The sequence below is a fragment of the Pleurodeles waltl genome, chromosome 11, assembly GCF_031143425.1.
Source record: "Pleurodeles waltl isolate 20211129_DDA chromosome 11, aPleWal1.hap1.20221129, whole genome shotgun sequence".
Lineage (NCBI taxonomy): Eukaryota > Metazoa > Chordata > Amphibia > Caudata > Salamandridae > Pleurodeles > Pleurodeles waltl.
In genome coordinates, this window is record NC_090450.1 from 419448660 (window position 1) to 419472682 (window position 24023).

Below are 24023 nucleotides of genomic sequence, written 5' to 3' on the forward strand. Positions count from 1 at the left end.
TGAATATATATATATAGATATAGTGGCTGGTTTACCAAAAAAAGTAGCACATCTACACCCACATAAGCACGTAAGAACTTCTTGAATTAATGCAAATGTAATACTTTTTGGAATTCACAAATATTGGCAGCAATGGGCTTGGAAAGCTAAGCCAGTTCCCGCTTTCCAGGCATACTATTGTCAATCAAACACTCAAATGGTGATGGGACAAATGCTTGCAAATAGTTTACCAGTGGCAATCACTTCAAGTAGCATGCCAACCCATCAATTTTCATCACCTGGGCTACTCTTTACAGAATGCCTGATTCAGGGTTTGGCAGATAAACTAAGGGCAGGCTGGGTGGCGGAGGACTTTACGTCAGTCTCCCTGCCTTTAGTCCACCTAGCAAATTTAGAGATGTCCGATGGTCCTGCAGACATCTCTGTACATTGAAAGGAACCACATCATGGTAGTTCCTGTCAATGTAGGCCAAATATGATGGACGACAGTGTAAAACACGGTCACTGACTGTCAGTGAACTTTTCAAAAGTTTTTTTATTTTCAGAAGCAAACTCCTAAAGCGCAAGTTTGCTTCTAAAAAAAAAAATGAACCTCAAAACACTGGAGTTTTCTCCCATCAGTTGTTTTTTGTATTTATTTTTTATTGTCCGTCGACTGCCAGAAGGTACATGGCAGTAATGGACAGTTAAAAAAAAACTATCCATCCCAAATACGGTAAATGATCGGATGGCTTACCTCCAGTGGCCCCTACTTCTAGCTTTTGGAGTATCTAAAACAGGCCCAGGTGCCAACCTAATGCAAGCCACTAGTAGTCACCCTGCTCCTCATGGGAAGAGTCCATTGCGAACCTGAATGTTCCAAAGTCAATTTCCTTTACATGTCATCCATATCTACTTAGACGTTCAAGTCAATTACCCAGTCACTCGATGTAAGCCAAATATTCATTCAGCGAAGCCTTTAGGATATTATTACCTTTACATATGCCTCTATTAAGAACACTAGCAGTTATTTGAGCTTTAGTCTCCTCCGTTTTAATGGGCGCCTCTCATCACAGGGAGTTACGGAAGATTATTCATACGTCATATTATTAATTTCCAAATCTGCACCTGCCAGAATGTAGTTACATTTCATCCAAGACATATTTAAACCTGCTGATATTTATAGAGCAAAAAAGGCCCTGAATTTATCGGAACATGCAGATTTTGTCAGTAGATATCAGAATCCAAATGCTATTTCCCCCAAACTTGGAATTTGATGCTATTTATTGCACACAATATATTCTGAATGGGCAGAGCTGAATTTGATCAGATACAAAAAAACATCGTACCAGTTACCGGGCCAATTGCAATGAAGGCCATAGCGTTTATCAATCTCTGTCGACCCTCTAAGGAGATGGGCAATACTTCCACATCACAGCTAATCTCTGCCACAGATTACCAACATTGGCTATATCATGTGACTCCATTAACTCAATGACGTGACAATATAATCTTTTATCATCATGCTTTGTGGACATTAGGGCCAGATGATTTTATATTGCAGACTGGTAATTTGTTGATTTACCAGGCCTAAACTATGCCTAATTCTAATGAAACTATATATTGTTGTTAAAATATTCTTCCAGGCACACACGCATACAATTTAAAAAACTCGTCAGGGCTACATGTAAACTGATTAGTATATGTACTTCTAGTTATTTTCGCAACCCATTTTGGGGTGTCACAGACAGCTCCATCAGTCTGTTGGAGACAGCATGTTATTCCATATTCCACAGAGGTAATCCTCGCTCAGAAATGGATCACTTTCTTGTCAATCTCAGTGCCCTTTCTCCAATTTGTTGCTTTCCTCTCTTTTTGCGTTTAACACCTTAACAGGAGATTTTTTAGTTTCCCTGGTAGGTAGATTTGTGATTCTAACGGTTCCGAATGCAGCACTACAATCAAACTCACATTTTATACAACGCCAGTTTCCTGTCTTTCAGGGCCTGATTTATGAAAAGTTCACGCCGCCATTGCGTCATTGTTTGACGTAAAGGCGGCGCTAACTTTTCATAGATCAGGCCCTCACTGTCATCTGTTGGTCACTAGAAAAACTACAGCAGAAATGTGGACTCGACAATGTCGAGCCTGACAGACAGCTTTAAACATTCATTGGCAATGCCAGTCAGTCTCACTTGTATGTAAAGATAACCGAAACCGAATGGCATTGCCAATGCTTGTTAAAGATGGGCGTTAAAGTCTTCCTTGCCATGTCTTTTAATACCGTATTGAAGGCAGGTTTCAAACAGTGCCAAGATCACTGATGAATAGACGTGTGGGATGAGACCTCTGCGGTTATGTTTTGTGAGATGAGCAGAGGTAAGATAATGTTAATGCATACTACTGAGTGGACTGTAGAGCATAGTGCAACGGCAAGCGATTATGGTATGGTATTTTTCGGAGAAGTGACACATTTGGGGCAGCCCAGTGAGAGGTGGGTGGGTCACAAAGGCTCTCCAGATCAGTCTTGACCCTTGCTCGCTGCGCCACTGGATTCAAGCTAGCCTGGCTGATGAAGGGTGATACCCTGAAACCGGTCCCAGGATGCTTGTTTCCTGTCCAGGGAGGACCTGGCCTAGCAGTTCGGGCTGGACTGTTCCCATGGGGAACAGGGTCAATCAGGGCTGATTTGCATGCAGCTGGGTCCAAACTGGGGTGACGTGGCGAGCAAGATAACAATGGATTAAACCCAGATCTGTGACTGGGGGTGAGTGTTTGAAAAGTTTCAACACTCCGTCCATCATTTTATTTTGTTTTGTGATGTTGCCTTGATACTACAGTAAACCTACTGTGTCTAAAAATAGAACCAGCATTATTACATGCCATGATCCTGTTTTATTATCAATAGGCTACATTACCAGGTTAAAGTGTGCAAAACAGAGTGTAGCTGCCCTACTATAAAGTGCATGTGCTTGAATTCGAAATTGCTTGCACATATAAAAGCAGAAATTTAACTAAATTTGTATTTAGCTGAGGATTAGCTTCTTATAATTGTCCCCTGCACATTCTAATACCATAGGCCCTCAAGCCATTTTAACAACATTATCCTATGCATATAGAGGTGGGGACAAATGCAGATCAGGCGTATAAAGTCCTCTTGCTTATAACCGCAAAGTCTGCATGAAAATTCACCACTGCATCTCCATTGTGGTTGATCAGCCAGTGTGGGAAGATGACCAAACCAAATAAAGATCAATCTTCTTTTCATATATGCAGGGTAAGTCAGGGTCAGGTACTCTGGTGGTTTCAAGCTTTTCTAATAATTGAGGCCCATGCATGTATGCAAGCGGGTGCTAAAAGCATTTTTATCCACCATCAGAGAATGTTGTCTTGCGGCTTTGTTTAATAGTTTCCTAAAGGAAGCAAAATGCATTTGCATGTCCCATAGCTGAGTTGCACTTGTATTCAATAGGACCTTTAGGAGGCAGTGGTTATGTGTTGTCTTACGGTCATTGATTAATGCCGACCATACTGCACTGCTTAATTGCGATCAGTCTTTGTTTTGTTTGATTTTATAGCAGCTTTTTAGGTATGCATACATTCTCCCCAAAGTTTCATTTGATCAGCCCGAATTCCAATCATACCTGCGCTGATGATGCATTATTGGGGATCTGAAACACCTTCCTACAGGAGAAGGCTTGAAGTTTATTGAGTAAGGCAATAAGGGACATATCCTGCCCATAAACAATCATTAATGGAAATTTGCTCTTTCTATATGTGCTGCAGAATGTACACATAGTACACATAGAAGAAGCAAAAACAAGGAGAAATTAAAGTATTTCTTCTTGTTGCGCCACTCTAACGCCACCCCTAGGGTGGGGTTAGTTTTTGGCGATTCCTCAGATTTACAATTTCTCGTAAATTTTGGGCAGCGCCAAAATGCAATGGGTTTTGCAGTGTAACGCCTACAGCAACACCCATTGCATGCCCCTTCCACGCAAAGTGATGCGTGTAAAGGGCCCATATTTACAAGGCGGCCTTAAGCCACGCAAAGTGGCTTAACGCCACCTTGTAAATATGAAAAAGGGCACAACGCCACCCGAGTGTCACTAAAAGTGATACTCCGGTGGCACAAGGGCCTTGTAAGTGAGGCACTATGTGTGTGTGTGTGTGTTTGGGTGCGATTACCAGTCTCTTCTCCTCTCACATTTGTCAATCCTCTTCACTCCATGCCTCACAGCCCACCATTTAAAAGCTACTGCTCGCTTTAACAGTACTTTTATTCTCATCTCTTTCCTTTCATCTCCTTGTAGTACCCACTCTCATGGGTTGTGCTTCATTGCAGCTCTGCGGACTTATTAAGCAGTGGGCCCAATTCTGTGGTGTCTCTGCTTATCTTTGGATTGTGCCATTTCCGCTTCTGGGTTAGCCTCATAGGCCCACTACCTGGGTGTCTCTGACCACCCTTAGGTTGAAACACATCTGATTCTTGGTGGACACCATAGACTGTTGTGCGATTAGATATTTTTTGATCATGACATTTCCACTACTGTTGTGTCCATAGTCATTAACTGGTAAAATGTTGCTCCCTGGATGGACCCTGTTCTGTTCTTCATATCAACATCCTGAGATGTCAGAAGATATAGGGCCAGATGTAGCAAAGGTTTTTACCCATTCTGTGTCTATGGGAAACAGTGTTCGTACATATGGCCCATAAACTGGATATGCTAACTATGGAAGGCATATGCAAATGCAACACTTCCCATCACATACCTCGTGATTACATGCCATTCTCTAACTAAGCTACAAGTTTGATGTAACAAGCTCAGACCACACTTCCTCGCTCACAGACAACACCAGATTTCTGCCAAAGTCAACCACCCTGAACAAAGAACACTTCATCAACATGCATAACAACTGGAGTCGCCTGTTACACCAGTTTCTAAATGACCTCTTAATTTGTAATGTCTTATGAAACAAGGCCAACCTATTGTGAAGGCCTTCATTATCTAGCTAATAAATTGAGACTGCTCTGATTGGCATGCCCTACACGACGCTAGGTCACAGAGATACAATTTCAGGTTTAAATCTGTTTTATTTGTTTATAAAGGATACAAAACGTTACCTCCATCCCTCATCCACCAGCCAGTGAGGTGAAGACTTGGGGGAAGATGGCCATAAAAACAGGGGAAGAGAGGGAGGGGGAAGGGGAGGAATAAAATAGCTTCAGGTCCAACAATCCTGGGGTGGGACGAGAGAGGGGAGAGGGGAGAGGGAGGGCAACATCAATGGGAAGGGCGTGGAGTACTAATCTACGGTTCTCTGCTGCAGAAAGCATGTAAGTTCCTTGTGTGGTCCCTAAGAGGGCATAGTCACCCAGAGTCAGTTCTCAATAGGTTAGTCAGTGTTGCTCTTGCAGTTTGTGAGTAGAAGCACTTGTAGTTCGCTGGGCAGGACAACTCCCAGAAGTCCCATGCGAGAAATCATATGCACGGGCCCCATGCCTTATCAAAATTGTGGTAGCTTGTGTTCTATGGATGTTCATTTTTTCATACCTAGTAGTTCCCAGAGCTAGTTTAGCCAATCAGCACGGGCTGCTGTGGTGTCTGTGCCCCACTGTCCCTTATTATTGTCTTTCCACACGTCTTCCCTTAACTGTTTTAGTTTGCGGCAGTGCCAGAAAAGGCCAGCATTACCAAGTGGCCATACTTGCACTGACACCCATCTTCTCGTCGGGTTTCCATTTAACCAGTTTAGCTGTTGTGTCATACCAGTAAGATGTTGATTTAATTATGTTCTCCTTCCTGGAGGCACTATAGGAAGAGGTGCGGGATCTGTGTAAAACGTCTGATGATTCCCTGGTGATAAACGAGCGCTTGAACTCGGATCCCCACCTTTTCTGAGCTGCGGATGTGTTTAGGAAGGCGTAAATGTCAGAGAAGAGGCTCTTGTCATTGTACCAGGTGAGAAGCCAGGCACGTATACCCATATTTATACTTTTTTAGCGCTGCTTTTGCGCCGCTTTTTGACGCAAAAGCGGCGCAAACTTACAAAATGCAATTGTATTTTGTAAATTTGTGCCGTTTTTGCGCCAAAAAGCGGCGCAAACGCGGCGCTAAAAAAGTATAAATAAGATTCGTAGTGTTTTAAAGGTCTGCTAGCCTGTGGTCGGTCCTGGGGGTGTGTGACCAAGTGTCTCATGGCTGTATAGTGCCAATATTCACTGGCTGGCACATAGTAACTAGACCAAATTTGTGGAATGTCTTTGAGGCTACGGTGGCCAAAGAAGACCCCATCTCTTTTACAATTGGCTTCTTGCCATGGGAGAAACGCCGTACCCTGCATGGCAGGGGGGAAACTCGGGGTTTCCTAACACGTGTGTATGGGGAGAGATGTGCGTGGACAACTTCTTGGCTATTTTGACTCTGTCCCATGTCTCAATCGTCGCCTGTGTAACTGGCAAAATGTAAGGGCCTGATTGATACTTTTTTACCGCCCCATTTGCGTCATTTTTTTACGCAAAACCGGCGCAAACTTACAAAATATAGTTGAATTTTGTAAGTTTGCGCTGCTTTTGTGTCCAAAAATAGACTCTTGCAGGAGCGCTGCTTTTAAAGGAGCCAGGGGATTTTTCCATATATGAATCCCGGTGCTCACTTGATCAATGAAGCAAGCATGCTTTTCTGTATGTGTCCTGTTCCATTCTACCATATATTGCAGTTGGGCTGCTTGGTAAAAGCGAGTTAATTGGGGGAATGTGGAGACCTCCCTTCAGTACCGGCAAGTAGGGCTGTTTCTTAGCCATACAAGCCTTCTTGACATTCCATATGTAAGTTTTGATCAGATGTTGCAATTACCCTAGCAGATGTGGAGGGGGCTGCAGGGGGAGGGTCTTCATTAAGTGGAGGTCATTTTGTTCGCAGTTATCCTTCCTAACCAGGGGACAGGGCCACCCGTCCAGGTTTGTAAATCAGAATAGGCTGATGCTTGCAAGTCCATTTAGTTACGTTCTGCTGTTTTCTCTACTGAGGAGTAAATTTTGACTCCCATGTACGGTACCCCTTGAGTGGCCCATGGGAAGGAGAAGAAGTGCTCATGCTGGGTCTTATCAATCGGGGGAATAGTAAGGTTGAGGCCGGCAACTTCTGTATGTTGACTTTGAAGCCAGATTCTCTTCCAAAGGCTTCATGTTCCTGCAGGATTAGTGATAATGAGGTCTGTGGCTGGGTCAGGGCAATAGAGTGAGATCCTCTCCTTAAAGTGCAATTTTATGCTCCTGGTGCCCATGGTGATGCCTTTGATTTGGAGATTCATAGGCATCCTTTTAGTTAGGGGTTCCCTGTAGAGTCCAAATAATACTGGTTCATGCCTTTTGCGATGTTAAATGGATGTGAGGTCAGCTGTTAACTGGCACATTAGCAGTGAGCTTGGCATAACTGCATCACATCCACTTCCAGAATTGGGCACCCAGGCCTTTCTTGTCCAGAACCAGTTGGAGAAAGGGCAAGTGCATGTGATCAAGTGCTTTCTAAGCGTCAATGGACAGCAAGAGTGAGGTGGTCCCGGAGCGGCCTGCTTTATTTGTAAGTGAGAAGCTGTTTTGTATTATCACTACAACACCTTTCTGATATAAAGCCAGCTTGGTATAGATCGACTAACCCCTGCATGTAGGGGCAAGTCAGGCCGCAAGTATGCTTGTAAAGACCTTGGAGTCGACATTTAGCAAGGAAATGGGCCTATACAATGAACATAGCATGGGATCTTTCCAGGCTTGAGAATCACTGTGATGGTTGCCTCCTTCAGTATGCCGGTAAGAGTGCTGTTATATGTTACAGCTAAAGGAATTATAGAGGGGGGTAAGCATAGGTGCCAAATGGCTGGCAAAAAAAACATATAAACGCCGGAGGTAAGTCTGTCTTACCCTTGTGCCTTGCCTCCCTGGTGTCTTGCTATAGCCATGATGACTTTGTCCTATTGTATATCCTTTATCAGCTGAGGGGCATCTCCAGCTGATAGGTGCACCGTAGTCGGTTGGGAATGTAATTTGTGGTGTCCTTATGGCTTAATGTTTCTGCCAAGTATGTCAGTGTAGAGGCATTCACATTTCTGCATAATTGTTATGTTGTTTTGTGAGTGTTGCCCCTGTTTGTCACTGGATTTCTTCTACACTCTGCCTGTGTGTTTTGGTCCTCAACCAGCGAGCAAGTACTCGACCATCTTTATTACCTCCTGCGTAATACTTCTGTTTGTGTGGAGGAGAGCATATTCTGCATTGCATTGTTCATATCTGGCCCGTTGAGCTATTTTTAGGCCAGCGTTAGTTGCCTCCTCACCTTATGGGAACCCGATTGTTTGTGGACACCCTCTAAGTCTTTCACCTGCTGTTCCAAGAAGGAATGTTTGTCCTTCCTGTACTTATGGAGACTTGCAGAAATGGCTATGAAGGTGCCTTGCAGGACAGCTTTTACAGTGCTCCAGATCAGGGCAATAGGGGTGCCTGATGTGATATTAGTATACAGCAGGGATTTTTAACCTGTGGTCCGGAGACCCCTGGGGGCGTATAGTTTACTGAATGCGTCCTTGGCTGCTTAGAAAATTAAAGTGATTAATAAAGTGTATATTAATAAAGAAGCAAAATGTACAATTGAAAATTTTAAAATATTCAGTAAATGGGAAGAATTTTGAAAGGTGGAGACTAAAGTTTAAGTTTGTATCCATAGATTTATTTGTTGGAACAGTGCAACTGGGTCAAACAAAACATAGTATGGACTAGGAAACTTACTAATTACATTTTTTATTTTTTTCATATTTACTTGTGAATTAAATGAAATATTGCAGCATTTGTGTGTATGTTTGATTGATGCTTGTTTCTGTATTTTTTTTGTGTATTGGTTTGCTTTTCAATCATTGAAATTGCTCAGTCCGTGATCCCCGGCTTCCACTAATGACTCAGTGGGGGTCCCCAGATTCCAATAATGATTCATTGGGGGTTCCGAGGTTCCGGTAAGGATTAAGTGGGGGTCAGCAGAACTCAAAAGGTTAAAAACCAGTGGTACAGAGGAAAGTGCGGAGTACCTCTTTGACTTCTTCAAGAGTGGAGTTGTTCTCTAGTAATTTGGGTTAAGACGCCAAGTCTGATGCAACATGAGTGATCTAGGGATGTTTAGAGTGATTGAGGTAGGGGAGTGGTCAGACAGTGCTGTGGCCCTGTTTCTACCTGGGCAGTGGCAACCACGAAGTGGGAAGACGTAAAAAAGAAATCTATCCTAGCAAAGGTTTAGTCGATAAGAAAAAAGTACAATTCTTGGAAGTGGGATTTCGAGCTCGTCACATATCTACCAAACCCACATCCTGCAGCCATCGAAGGCCTGAAACTATGTAGGCACCTGTTTCCCCTGTTCTGTGTGCTGATCGGTCTAAAAGTGTATCAGGGACTAGGTTGGAGTCACCTCCTATTAGTATGTTGGAATTGGGGCGTTCAGTGCATGACTTCGTGTATTGAGGATTAATTCCTCTTGTTGATCTTTAGGGGCATAGAACGTGGCTACAGTAAAGGTGTATGTCTGTATCCAAAATCTCAGCGAAAGAAGTCTGCCGAATAGTTCTGTTTGAATCTGAAGAACTTGGCCCTGGAAATGCAAAGTGAGCAGGTTTGCCACTCCAGCCTTTTTCCCCACCCCTGAAAATAAATATTGCTGGTTGAACCAGCATGACCGAATATGCTTTCAGTTTCCTTTGAGTAAGTGAGTCTCCTGTAGAAGGCAAACATTACAGTTGGAGTCTCTAAGCATACAGAGGAGCGCTAGACTTTTTGCTTGAACTCTGAGACCGCGAACATTCAAACTCAGGATTTTAACCATGTGTTCACAGAGAGAGAGGTATTGCTATTGTTTTGGAAGGGGAGTGAGCAGTTGGCGGGCTTACACTGACTGCCGGGGTAGTCCACCCCAGGGCTGAGCAAATTGTCAAGCAGCCCGGTCAATATTAAAGGATCAAGAGGGTTGTGGGAGAAACTGGGAATCTCAACTGCTCTCATCATGGGGGCCATAAGAACTGTGTGATCGGCGATCATGTAGTTGGTGAGCGAATATTGATGAACATGAAGCAAGGATGAAGTGTAGTGATGAAGTTCCACCATCACTGTGTCTGTATAAAGCTGAGCTTATTGGCAGATGAGGTCAATCCCAGGTTTTCCAATTCAGGGGGTTGACATTGTGGGTGTCACATGGACCCCATTCACTGACCTGGTGCTAGATAGTGCCCCCGAATTGCTAGGCTGAGCTTTGGTTCAAAGAAGGTCCCTGGTAATGGAGCTGCTGAAGGAGGGCTTATCGTTCAATGTTGCCATCAGTCACCATGGGTTTGTTTGCTTTCTTCTGAAATGGGTGACAGGCTCTCCTCCTCGTGCCCCGTGTGGGACAGTGGGACCCGAGGTGCTGGGGACCGAACACCTTCCTCCTGTGCAGCATCCAGTCCCATGATCGACCACACCTCTTACATAGTGCGGACCATGTGTGTCTCTCTGTTCCAACTGAAGATCAGGTAAAAGGGATGACCCCAATTGTATCTGACTCCTTTCTTCCACTAAAAGGTGGCAGGCTTAGGAGCGCAGTGGTGTTGTAGTGTGATGCCGGGCAAGTCCTGGTATAGCTGTACCTTTGTCCCTTCAAAGGTGATCAAGCTCTGATCTCACACTGTTGACATGATGGCTTTCTTTTGATGGTAGTGGTGTACACATATTAAGATATCCTGAGGCACACCCGGTGCTTTTGAGGGGCGGCTCACTCTATGTATGCCATCAAGGACAATGCCTTTCTCTTTGACTTAAGGGAGAATATGCTGAAAGAGGCGGATCACATAGTTCTTTAAGTTCCCAGAGTCAGCTTAGAGAGGGTCTTAATTCTGATGTGCGAGGTACGGGATCTATTTTCAAGGTCTTCCAAGTGGAGCTGTAATTCCTGTGTTACGATCCAGCAGCTCAAGCAATTTGCAACCGTGCTCATCAATCAAGTTCTTGCTCCCTTGCATCGCTGGCTTGCTCCAGAGGGCCAATTTCCCTCACATCTTTTTTGATTTCTTTGATTACCGCAGCAACTTCTTCTCGTACTGAGACAATATCCCTCCAGAGTGTGCCAAAGAGGGTCTTCTTGAAGGAGCGTGTGATCGTAACCTTGCCCTCCAGGTGATCTACATCTATTGCCTCCCAGGAAGCTAGCTGGTTGGGTAAGGCATCCCAAAGTTGGTAGGGTTTCTGGGCAGCATGTTTGGTGAGCATATCTTTCAACGTAATATCTTTCTTAGATCGGTGTGCTTCCATGTCGGCACTAGAGTCCTCCTGGAGGGTGGTCTGCTGTGATATTGCAATCTGGCAGCCTGATGTTATAGCGCACGGGGACCGGCAGGCCTGCTTAGAGGTATCACACTGATGCAGTTGTCAGTGGGTATCTCAGTCCTGAAGACACAGCAACTGGCATCTCCTTCGCCCCCTGGACACACTGTTCCCATTTGTGCTACTTTTATAAGTGCTGGGGGGCTGCATAAGCAGCTTTGGCTTCCTTGTCTCTACAGACCTCACACCCCTGGCTCCTCTTGCTACTGCCCTCGCTTCTATCCGTTGGGTGGGTCTCCCAGCCCATCGCCAACCAGGAAGGTAAAGGCAATTTGATATCTCACAGCCCTTGTGGCCGCCAGCAGGATCCAGCCCCTCCCAAGTGTGCAAGGGGGAATTCGCTATTGTGTCTGATAAGTGGGGTCCCAGCCTTTTTTAAGGTCCCAGCGGCTCCACCACTGCATTTGGCCCCTTTGGAGCTTCCAGGGTCTTTGGCGCATGGATCCGCCACAGCCATGTAGGCAACTGGGCCAGTAGGCTCTCCTACTTCAGTCCCCTTTATGGAGGTCTCTTAGTCTCCTGGTGCAAAGGCCCTGCATCTAACTCTCCTCAGCCTCCTAACATGTAGAGCTTGTGTGGCTGCAGCTGGCCCCCGGGAACTCAAGAGGCAACAAGCAAGGGGAGCCCCACAGCTCCCATGTCGCGGCCTCAACTCCCACGCCATGGTCCTAATTGCCTCAGTTCAGCAGACAACTCAGTCTGCAGACCCTGCAGCAGCCGCTATCGTGGCTCGTGGCCACCGCCGGATGACACTGGCACTCAGCACACCTCGACATTTTGCTTCAGCCTAGGGGCCTGTGAGTATACCCGTGATCATCTATGGGTTCCCCCTGCCAATTTCCGTGGTCAGATTTACAAGAGACCCATCAAATGCACCAACTGCTGAATTCAGGCGATAGAGCTCCACAGAAACGCTCCTACTTGGGCGTCATCATGATCACGGCCCCCACACCTACAATTTGAGCCAATGCTCATTCAAGCCCTTGAAGATGGTTTTACATGCTTTGGGAAATGGATGTGCCTTAGGGTTAGAGATGTTAGAATTCTGATTTACAGAAATTTTTGAGTGAGTAGTTGTGTTGTAAAGCTGCCTTAGATGTGAATTACACTTAAATATCTAGACATCATTAACAAAACATCAAATGTAAGTAATTGTGTTTACTTCAGTCTTAGCTGTGACTTACTCATCTGTTTCCAGGGGTAAGACATGCTTACACATGGACACAAATGTGCAGAACATAAAACCTTTTTTTCTGGAAGTATGTCTTACCTCTAGAAATTCATGAATGAGAGATGACTAAGTCTGGGTGAAGAAATTGCTACATACAGAAAAAGCATTGTGGATCCGGCCAGGATATTCATGAGTAAGTCAAAAATAAGGTAGGAATATGACACAGCTACTCATAGAACAAGTTTTATGGATCTTGCTCTGGAGTTGGGTATTTTAAGGAATAGAGGAATCTCGGATATTAAGTCACTGTCAGTGGCATAACACAAAATGATTGCCCCCCTCCCCCAGCAGACTGTGAAGAGAGGGCCCCGTAGACTCCCCTATTTTACTGAAGGGTTAGGGCGTCCGTGAATGGTTGGGGCTGCAGGGGCATGTGTTACCTCACTGTGCCTTCTCCTCGGCCTACGTGCATCCATAACTGATCTCAACCTTTTTCTTACTAAACTACGATCCTCTTGTCTCCCAGTGTATAGTGGCATTCATTTGGGGTTCCTGCATGTTGAATATAACATACAGTTTGCTAACTGTGTGCTATAGAATCATTCTAGCCAGAATATGAAATGCTTGTGATGCTTCAAATATACAACAGAGTGGGAAGTAAATGAATTGATAGACTGGCTATTTTACGGCATTTGCTGCGTCGAATCTTAAAGAGACACATTGTTATCTATGTATATTATGTAAGCATGGCCAGCCTGGGGTCAAGGGTGACCTACTGAGCTTCGCCTACATGCTATTGCATTCTGAGTTGTCTGCTCATCAAAGGTGTGAGAGGGGTGGTGGCCGTGATCAGTCAAGGGGGTCTCCTCCCTTTATTATTTGACAAGGCCGAATTGTTGGGAGATGGTTGTGGTGATAGTTATTCTGTCTGGAAGATTTATCAGAACACAATATCTCATAGAGGAGTATGACATACATATCAGACCACGTCTATAACTGCCTTATGGTGCTACGTACCTAACCGAGGCCAACGACTTCTACTCTCCTCCAGAAGTAAATAGTGAGGCCTGGACTACTGCCTCTTCTTCAGCTAGGTCCCATAGAGGGAATACAAAAAATATCAATGTGCACCACACTTTACAGACTATGTGGGCATTGCATCAACCGAGTAGCGGAGGCATATTTTCCAATATGAACAGCAAGAAGGAGGTGTAATCAGCTCAGCTGTGACCACTGGAAGGAAACCCATAGAAGACCATCGTCCATATGGGCCGAAGGCTCATGGATCCCACGGCTCCGGGATCTCAAGCCAGCTGAAAGCACCCAGGCTATGCATCCATGTCCCTAAAAGGAAAAGAGGCTCTTTTCAGTGGCGTCCTGTGCCTGTGCACCTAAACCTGAAAGGCGTCTGCTTGCTACTGAAGTGCATGTACTGCATAGGGAAGGGGCACGGAAGGGTGAATGGCAGTGCTGGTCGTCCATTCATACTGCAATTCCTTATCCTTACGTGCCCTGTCTCTAGGGAGAGCGGAAAACATGCAACTGAAAAGGCCTTTTGCTGTAGTAAACCGCTCCTTTACTTGCGTTTTTTTTTTTTAAAGTTAACTCACTGTTGGGTTTCATGTGCTCACTATTGAAGGTGTCCAGTAATCCAGGATCAACAAAGCTGTGAGTAGAGTTCACTACACTGTGAGCAGTAAGGGGCCGCTGCATTCCACACAAGAAACGCGGTGTTTGGGGAAAATGTGTCTGGTGGAGCCAATGCACTTAGATGTCACGTTACTGGTACAATAGAAATAAAGTGTTGTTGCCTACTGTATATGCCACCAGCCAAGAGAACATCCCATTTCGTGTGAAAGGCAGGCTACAGAAAGTGACTTAAACCTTTGGGACATAAGGTAACTTTACTTCTTTGGTAATCAAAATATTTCCAGACATAAAATGTTTAGAGTAAATGGCTCGAGTGCTGGGTGGAAATCCTCCTGCCTTATGCTTTTCGATAACTCAGAGAACAAACCAAAAGGCAGGGGTGCTTGCAAGAGCACCGACCTAAAAATAGGGAGGAACTGACATTGTCAAAGGAAAACGTAATCAGATGCCACGCAGATAAACTAATTTAGAGGAAGGAAATCCTATATACACAATATAATATATAAAGGTATCTTAGCTTCCTGGCGATCGTATGTCAGAATATCGCAGAAAAGAAATATCGTGTTCCATAAATATTGGGTCCTACATGTTAGTTTAAAAATATATGGGTCAAGTGAGTATAGATTTTCTATCATAAACTCCAATGAGGCGATATTTTTGTGGATGATGTTTAGGATGTGGTATTTACATCAGAGGATAGTCTGACATCTGGCAGATTGTATGTGTGGGTGCGTCCAGGTGGGTAATCAGGAGTGCCAGAAAACGTATTCATGTATCTGTTGTCTGCAGGATAGCAAGTGAGACAGAGAGAGATGGGGAGGGCGTTGTAGAACTGCGAGACAGATATAATCATGTGCTGAATCCCCACGCACCGAAGTCCATTCTCTTATTTTAAAATCCATACCCTCCTTGGTGCTACGGATCTTGAGGAATTATGTTACATGTAGATTGTGAGCATGCAACAAATGCAGCGAAATTGTAGAGAGCATCTATCTCCTACTTTCTTGAACGTCGCAGAAGAACTGCCACACCATGAGTCATAATCAGCTCTTTATTGGGAGTTGAGATTAAACCAAAGTCTGAGCTTGGCAAGGAGGCAACGCACACACACCATCATCATCGGATATTGCTTGTTCGTAGGATTAGGAGGTACATAGTCAGTATTAATTAATAATTGTGGTGGTGCCACTAATGTTCAAGAATCCACTCCCCAGTACATGTAAGCCCAGGTGACTTTATCTAATGGGTCACTCTTCTTCCACATTGGCCAAGCATTCTTAGGCAATGGAGTTACATCTTTCTTAGTATAAATTATTTACCCCTTGCCTGTCCTTTCTCTCCAATCAACATTTATAATGTATCCTTCACATTTTCCGCCCTGTGTTATTTAATCTGCATATCTCCTTCGACTCCTCTATCCCCCATCTGCTCCACCTTCACCTCTTCGTCATTGTTCGCACAGATCCACCTGTCCTTCACAGCTATCTCTTTCTCTCTGCCTCTCCTTGGCCTCTATCACCTGCTCTATGTTGCCCCTCCAACTTCCAGATTCTTCCTCCCCCTCACTACAGTTATGCATGCTTTATCACACTTTCTTTTACACTAACTACCCTCTTCCTTCCGGCAGCATTTATTAGGAGGCAACCCAATTCACCATATCTTCCACCCTCTACTCTGTGACCCTTCTACCATGCACCTGCTTCCCCCTCTCATAACTATCATCTACCTCCTACCACCTCCTCTCCTCTTTCATCTACCTTTTTCCTTCACATAAATGTATCATTCACTCTGCACCCAACCCCCACATGTCCTTTCTGTTGCTTCGTTATCCACCCTCTATTCCCCACAATGCACTCTAAACCATAAAAGCATAACCATCCACCCATTTGTTTCTTAATTTCTGACTACATTATATCTCATGGTTCCTGAAATACAACTTGAACCAGCCTCTCTTTCCTTTTATAACCCCAATTCCCCAGCCTTGTGAACCAGCTAACTTAGGGCATGATTTAGTGATTGGCGAACTTGTACTGTCAGAAACGTAACATATATCCCATCTTCCACAGTACAAGTGCATTAGAATATAATGCACTTGTAATAAGGCAGATGGAATTTCTGTGATGTGGCGGAGTACCTGCCCACCAAACTTTGAACCAGGCCCTTCATTTTCAATACCAGGGGCCTGACAGAGTAGCGTTTGTAAGGGTGGAGGAAGACATTATGTTTGCCACTCTGATAGACTACTGTCTGCCAAATTTAAAGATGACTACCGGCCCAGTGGTCATCTCTATACATTGAAAGTAACTGCAATCGTGGCAGCTGTCTGTTTGGGCAGCCATTCACCAAACTTATGGAAAGTTTTTCTTTTTCTTCAGCATATTCCCAAAGCCGGGGTTTATTTCAGAAAACCAACAAAAATAATGACCCCGGAGTTCCCACCCAGGGTGTGATGTGATTATTTATTTTCTGTCCTTCGCGGCCATGGTTTCCACCAATAGATCCAATAGGGCTCCAGCGATGGAAAACGTATGGTCCGCCCGTCTTTAAATGAGGCAGGCAGACCAAGAGTTTGGCAGACAGAGTAAGTACCTTTCTAGCTAAACTCTAAACAGGGCCCTATGTTGGCAATGTGCTATATTTGATTGATTTCGCTCCACCTTTGGTGACCTTGCCATATCATTCTGTTGATTCTGTTGGATCAAGAACCACACGATTGAAAAATCCACTTTATGTCCTTCTAGTGTGAACCCTACTCTCCTTCCACTCACTGTCTACCATTCCACATCATATCTTTCTCCTTCTATCTCTATTCACTGCTATACACTCTTCTATGTTATTGCCTTTACATATCTCTGAGGCCCCATACTCCCCTACGGATCTCAGCACCTTCTCCTGTGAAACTTGCTTCCCATCGTCCACTGAAGAACATAAGACTTTCTGTACTGCAAAACGCATCTTACTGTATGGCCTGCAGAAAAGAAGAGTAAGCATGAGAGGGGTAGGCTGGAATCAAGATGGCTGGGTAGGAAGAAAGTGGAGGAATGGAATCCCAGTAAGAATAGAAGGGTGGTCAGGGAAGAACAGAAAGAGAAAAAGAAGAAAAAGTGAAAAAAGGAGAGAAAAAGTATTCATGTGAAAACAATAGGAGACCAGCAAGTGATAGAGAAATAAATTAGAGTCAGGGTAACAGAATGAAGAACCAAAGAGTGGGAAAGGAAACCAGAGTATCAATAATAGGGGGGTAGAGAAGGAAAGAGAATAAGAACTCTACTCAAATAAAAATAACTCAAAGCTAGAGCAAATTAGCAAAAAGGAACTGAAGTACGAATAATGGGAGGATGGAGAAAGTAGCAGAAAAGGCTACAAAAGTGAGAATAATTTGAGAAGAGCAAGGAAGCAGACTGAGCGTTCCTCCATGAGAAAACGGTATGGTAAACGAAACACATATGTAAATAAGAGAGCAAGATGGGGAAAGTGAACCAAGGGAGACTCATGAAAGAGTAGATGAAAGGGGACTACTGCAAGTGTGTTTGATTTCCAAGTCTCAAAAGCTAAGCCAAACCTAAACTCTTCCCTTGCTCATTTGGCTCTATAGATTATTCTTCTCAATAACTCGGTGTCCCTTGTTTACTTCCTGTATCACAGGGATTCACATCTATTTTCACTGAACCCCAAGTCTGCGAGGAGGTATGGGTTCTGTTTAAACAATAAAATAAAGTTAACTTAAGGCATCTAAAGACTGTACATATCTAAGCCAGTTATCCTTTTATCCGGACACCAAGAGCACACTTTTTTAATGGAGTAGGCCTCTGACGTGGCGCCTTAATTTCCTGTGCCTGATGGTTGTCGCCAAGGAGCTCTGCATCAACCTCTATTTGTCATCATCATCTTCTTCATCCTTGTCTTTCTCATCTGGCTGAAGTTCATCTTTGAGCTGCTCCCGGGCAAACTCTTCGAATACCAAGTCTTCGTCCTGTTCACTGGCGATTGGGAAAAACACAGATAGAGGATCATGCTCAGAGTCAAAAGCAACCCTCATTATTCTCAAGATCCATTTATTTGTAGCATTTTATCTTCATATACTGCATTGAGAAGTTTTCTATCAGGACCTTAAAAAATATTTATGTTTTTAAAGGTATTTCAAGAGAAATATAAGGCTTTAACATGATAGCATGAACACAGACGCAATGCACTTTACATACTTTTGACATACGTTTCCAAGTGGATTATTTGTAACCAAAAAGCTATAATTTTCAATTAGTACTCAAAATGGTAGTCCAAGGGACTTGGGGCCACATGTTCGAAACTTTGAAATAGAGACTTCCTAATTGAGATTCCTTGCAAATCACAATTAGGTAATCACTATTTCAAATGTATGAAACTCTCTTGAGTTTTATTTGTGATTCCCAGAGGATCGCAAGTAGACCTTCCTCATGAATATTAATGAAGTAGGTCTCGCTTTGCCACCCACTGGGAATCGCAAAAATCATGTGAATGGTGGCCTGCTGGGGTCATCAGACAACCATGTCTGTGATTGCTTTTAATAAAGCAATCTTTTTTTAATGCAGGCCGTTTTCCATAAAGGAAAATGGGATATGTTTAAAAAAGTAAATTAAAAGATTTCTTTTCATTTTTATAGAGCAGGGAGTGGTCCATGGGACCACTGCCTGCTCTTAAAAAATGCTTTTACAAACATTCACAAAGGGGATCCCTTTACAGTTGCGAATTAGTAACCACCAATTTGAAATTGGTGGTAAACTGCGAATGTTTGTGACTGTATTTCAGTCCCAAAACATTCATACATATCATTGTGATTCTGCATTAGGAAGGGATGCCCTGAACACACCCCTTCCTAATACTGAATCTCAAAGCTAAATTGCGATTCAGTGAGAGGTTACTGAATCGCAATTTGGCCTTGGCATGTGCAAAAATGTTTTTTAGTGGTCACAAATGCCCAATTCTATGAATCGGACCATTTGCAACCTCTAAAAAGTTTTGTAAATCTGGCCCTAGGAGACACATGTATAAATGTTTGGAATTGCGATTTCCTAATAGTGATTTCATGCGAATCGCAATTAGGAAATCGCAATTGCAAATGTACGAAACTCCATTGAATTTCTTTTGCATGTCCCACTGGGTCGCAAATAGACCTACCTCTGAATATTAATGAGGTAGGTCGCAATTTGCGCCCCACTGGGAATCGCAACAATCACAGGGATGGTGGCCTGCTGGAGTCAGCAGACCACCATGTCTGTGATGGCTTTTAAATAAAGCAATCTTTTTTTTTAAACGTTTCTGTTTCATTATTTAAGAGTAGGCAATGGTCCGTGGGACCACTGTCTGCTCCTAAAAAACATTTTTGCATGCATTTACAAAGGGGAAAGGGTCCCTCGGGTTCCCCTTCCCTTTTGCGAATGGGTTACGACCAATTTGAAATTGGTGTTAACTGCGATTATTTTGCGATCGCGTTCACGGTCAGAAAACAATCATACATGCCACTGCAAGTCGCTTTTAGGAAGGGACGCCCCTGGCATGTCCCTTCCTTATAGTGAGTCGCAAACCCATTTTGTGATTCGGTAAATTGATTAGCGAATCGCAAATTGAGGTTTACACATTGGAAAATGCTTTTTTTGTTCGCAAACGGCCCAATTCTGCAAATTGGACTATTTGTGAGCAAAAAAAAGCTACATACATCTAGGCCTATGTCTCTGAGTTTTAGGATATGTAAGAGCCCGCCAAATGAAATAATGTTGATTATAGCCCCTCACATGTGTAGGTCATGATAGGAATCCTTCAGTTCTGAGGGTCCATGTTAAGGTCCCACTCATCAGATTCCTTAATCATTGTCAGGAGTGCAAGAAGCATATATTAGTTGTAAGTTGATTTGTAAAAGACCTTCGGCCAGGATCTCTCAAAGTAAGGGTCTCAGTAGGGCTCTTCTGACAGGACAGAAAAGCAACCTAGTGACACTCAAATTACGGTAACTAGAAATATATTTACGTCCACATCCATCCATGCATTGTAAAGGCAGCAGTTTGTGTGAAACTGTTTCTGACCGCTGCCTTGTAGAGAGGTTTAAAAGAAACGTCTTAACTGCCCCATAATCCACAGGGCGTGTGAAACAGAAGGAAGAGCTTGATCATATGTAGAGATCAGACATTCTAGTGGAAGTCTGCAGTGGGAAGCTTCACAGAATACACTGGCAGGAGTGTAAGGTAACAATATTTGGGATGGATGGTTTCAAGAATCTTGGAAATGAAAATATTGCTAATCATAACAAATGCAAACAAAATATAAATATAGCATTTGCAAAGAGTGGACAGTTAACAAAAATCTGTAATAAACTGCCATTGTTACAGTATCCATTTTTTTTAACAAAAAATGCCCGAAATTCCTCTGCAGCTGTGAATGAAATGCCTTTGAGTCACAGTAGCCAGAGGATATGCACGAATGTCTTCTGTTTTACCAGCGTTCATGCGGTCAATAATTTATAGACTACCCATCTCAGCAATGTATAATACATGCCACAAGCATCAGTAGCATAGATGGTGGAGCATTTTAAAGTGCATTTGTCCAACAGCATCACTGAAAAATGAATGGACTTCAAAGGTCATTTAGAGAAGAGGTGAGCTTGATAGACAAATCATTTACGTGACTTGTACATATCAGTCTCCGCTGGCTACATGCGTGCTATTGTCCATAGGGGCTACTGCCAGGACCTCACACAGGTCAGTGAGTGGGCCACATTAGTATTCTGACACACAGTGAATGGAAAACCTGAAGCAGTGACTGTCATGAAACAGGCAGCAGCTGTACTGCCTTGCTTCACATCAACTAGCACAGCACTGTCTGATGGTGATCAAAGATCCAATCCTCGCCGACTTCCTGCCTCTCCTTTTGTGTCTATGTAAAGAAGAGTAGAGATCTATCAAACAAGCAGTCATTATAGATTACGCTGAGGTGCAAGCAAGAGATGGGTGCAGTAGGGGTATCAAGCAAGGGACAAAGTATGTATCAAGCTTAGACAGTATCCTTCAGACTGAAATAGCAGCCTTCCCACACCTCCATGAAGAGGCTACAAATCAGAAAGTCCTATTACTTATTGAAGCGTATATATCAAATAAATCTAGCAGTATTAAACAAAAAATGTTTCAGTTGGAAATTGGGATCCTGGTTGACAGAGGTATGCACCCTGATCAAGCAGGAACCACTATCCTAGTCAGGGTAAGTAACAAACAAGCCCTAAATTAATTTGTGCTCACCCTCTGGCAGCTTGGCACCGATGAGTCAGGCTTAACTTAAGAGGCAATGTCTAAAGAATTTGTGCAACACTTCAAACAGTAAAACAGTGACAACGCCACACAAAGAGATACCACACCTGGTTAGGAAATAGAACTTAGTTTAATAAAGAAAACAAGACCAAAACAACAAAAATCCAATAGGTAGAACTTGAGTTATGAATTGTTAAAGAATAAACTGTAAGATTGCACTTAGAAGCAAAAAGTGCCAACGGGGAATATCTGGTCACGCTGGAACTGGACAAAGTCAAATGTTCAGGCCAACTGCAATAAAGCGCTGCCCGACTACAGGGACCTCATTGGGACTTCGCAACCAAATTACCTTAAAATCCTAGTGCAGCAGTATTTTGCTGGTTCCGAACTACACCATTGAGGAAATGCATTGATTTTCCCCCGCGGTTGAGGAGTTGCAACAAAGTTCCCCATGCAGCAGTGAATGCGTTGCAGCGGAGATGCGAGGAAGTTCAGGTGCTGGTCATGTCACTGTCAAGAAGATGCACTGATTCCAATGAGCACAGAGACTGCGAAGGGGAGTTTGGCATCAATGTCGAGGCTGTCATCAACAGGGATCCCGGGATCTTGCGCAGAAGAAAGCTCCACAGTGCTGGTTCAGAAAGTGATGACCCACTTTTATCCACTCAGCGGCAGAGATGCGCCGGTTCTGTCCACACAGCGGTGGAGATGCAGTGGTTCTGTTGGAGCAACACCTTAAGATCTACTTCCATAAGCCTAGGACTGCAGTGGCACCACTTGGAGGGTCATGCTCACAGTTGGTAGAGTCAAGTTGCAGTGCTGAGTTGGTTGGAACTCTTTTATGCCCCTGAGACTTCAGATCAGAAGACCAGCCAGCTGGCCTTTGGAGTCACTCTGGGTTCTCAGTTGGAGTTCCAAGTAAGGAGGGCAGCAGGTCAGCACAGCCAGGCAGTATTTCTTCCAGAGCAGTAGTCTAGCAGAGTGGCAGTCCTTGTAGCAGCATAGGAGTCCTTCTTAATGGTAGGGTATCCACAGGTCCAGATGTGTATTGAAGTTGTAGCATCTGAGGTCCAGTTCTTATACCCAGTGACGCCTTTGAAGTGGTGGAGACTTCAAAGAAGTGTTTAAAGTGCACAGAAGCCCTCATCTCCTGCCCTGGCTCTAGACTCACAACATGGCGATATGCAGCCTTTTGTGTGGCGACAGGACACAGCTTATGCAGGTATGGGTGTGATGTTGTTGCCAGCTCCTCCCTCCCATCCTGTCAGGGTGGCCCATTAGGTACCAGCCAGTCACACCTAAGCAGCCACTTTGAGTGACTGTCTAGTGGGAATACACGAAGCTCAGCTGTCACCCATCCCATACAAGTGATCAGAGGCAGGCTGCAGGCACACAGGGCTAAGAGCAAGAAAAGGCCAACTTTCTAAAAGTGTCACTTTCAAAATCGTAACAATAAATTCAATGTTGCCATTAAAGAGGCTTTGTCAATACAATTCTATAGGTATTAAACATGACAGACATACCTCCTCTCGATTAGGAATTACAGCTTATTAAATGTAATAAGGAATCCCCAATGTTATTCTACGAGAGTGGTAGGCCTCGCAGTAGTGAAAAATGAACTTGGGAGAGGGTTAACTACCAGGACATGTAAAACTGAAAGGCACATGTCCTACTATTTAATTACACAGTGCCCTGCCCTATGGGCTATTGAGGGCCTAACGTAGGGTTTTTTATATGTAATAAAAGGGGAGTTAAAGGCTTGGCAAGGGGTTTTAAATGCCAAGTCGTCAAGGCAGTGTGGCACTACATTCAGGCTGCATGGGAAGACCTTGGACAAGCCTTGGAGTGCTACTTAGGTGGGGGGGGGCACAATAAGTGATGTAGGCCCACATGTAGCATTTAATTTATAGACCGTGGATATATTTTATACCACTCTACAAGGGATGTACAAGTAAATTAAATATGCTAATTAGGTATATACCAATCAAACCATGTTTTAGCGGAGTGAGCATAAGCACTTTAGCACTGGTTAGTAGTCCTACAGTGCACAGAGTCCTAAGGACAACAAAAACGAACTCAGTAAAATTGGAAGCAAGCAGGCAAAGTGTTTGGAGGAAGACCACCCTAAGACAGACAGGTTTAACAGTTCCCTTGGAACTTGGTATGGTATGGTCTACGGCTCTTGCAGTGTGCCTTCAACCAATTCTGATCGGGTATGGTATACGGCTCTTGCAGTGTGCCTTCACCAATATTGATAAGGGTATAATCTACAGATCCTGCTGTGTGCCTTTGCCCACTACTGACAGAGGTATGGTATATGGCTCTTGCAGTGTGCCTTCAACCAATACTGATTGAGGTATGGTATACGGCTCTTGCTGTGTGCCTTCACCCAATACTGATCGGGGTATGGTATATGGCTCTTGCAGTGTGCCTTCGCCCAATACTGATTGGGGTATGGACTACGGCTCTTTCAGTGTGCTTTCATCCAATACTGATTGGGGTATGGTATATGCCTCTTGCAGTCTGCCTTCACCCAATATTGACCGTGGTATGGCCTATGGCT

At 44.0% G+C, this 24023-nt stretch overlaps 1 protein-coding gene across 1 annotated transcript in view; it reads right to left on the reverse strand.

The window, feature by feature from the left end:
- Nucleotides 1-15226: 15226 nt before the first annotated feature.
- The window catches only part of SAG (S-antigen visual arrestin), a 116582-nt gene continuing 107785 nt past the window's right edge, over nt 15227-24023 (reverse strand). Inside the window, exon 15 of the mRNA XM_069213765.1 lies at nt 15227-18162. Within this exon, the coding sequence (XP_069069866.1) occupies nt 18061-18162 (102 nt within the window). The 3' untranslated portion in view covers nt 15227-18060. The remainder of the gene's footprint in view (nt 18163-24023) is intronic.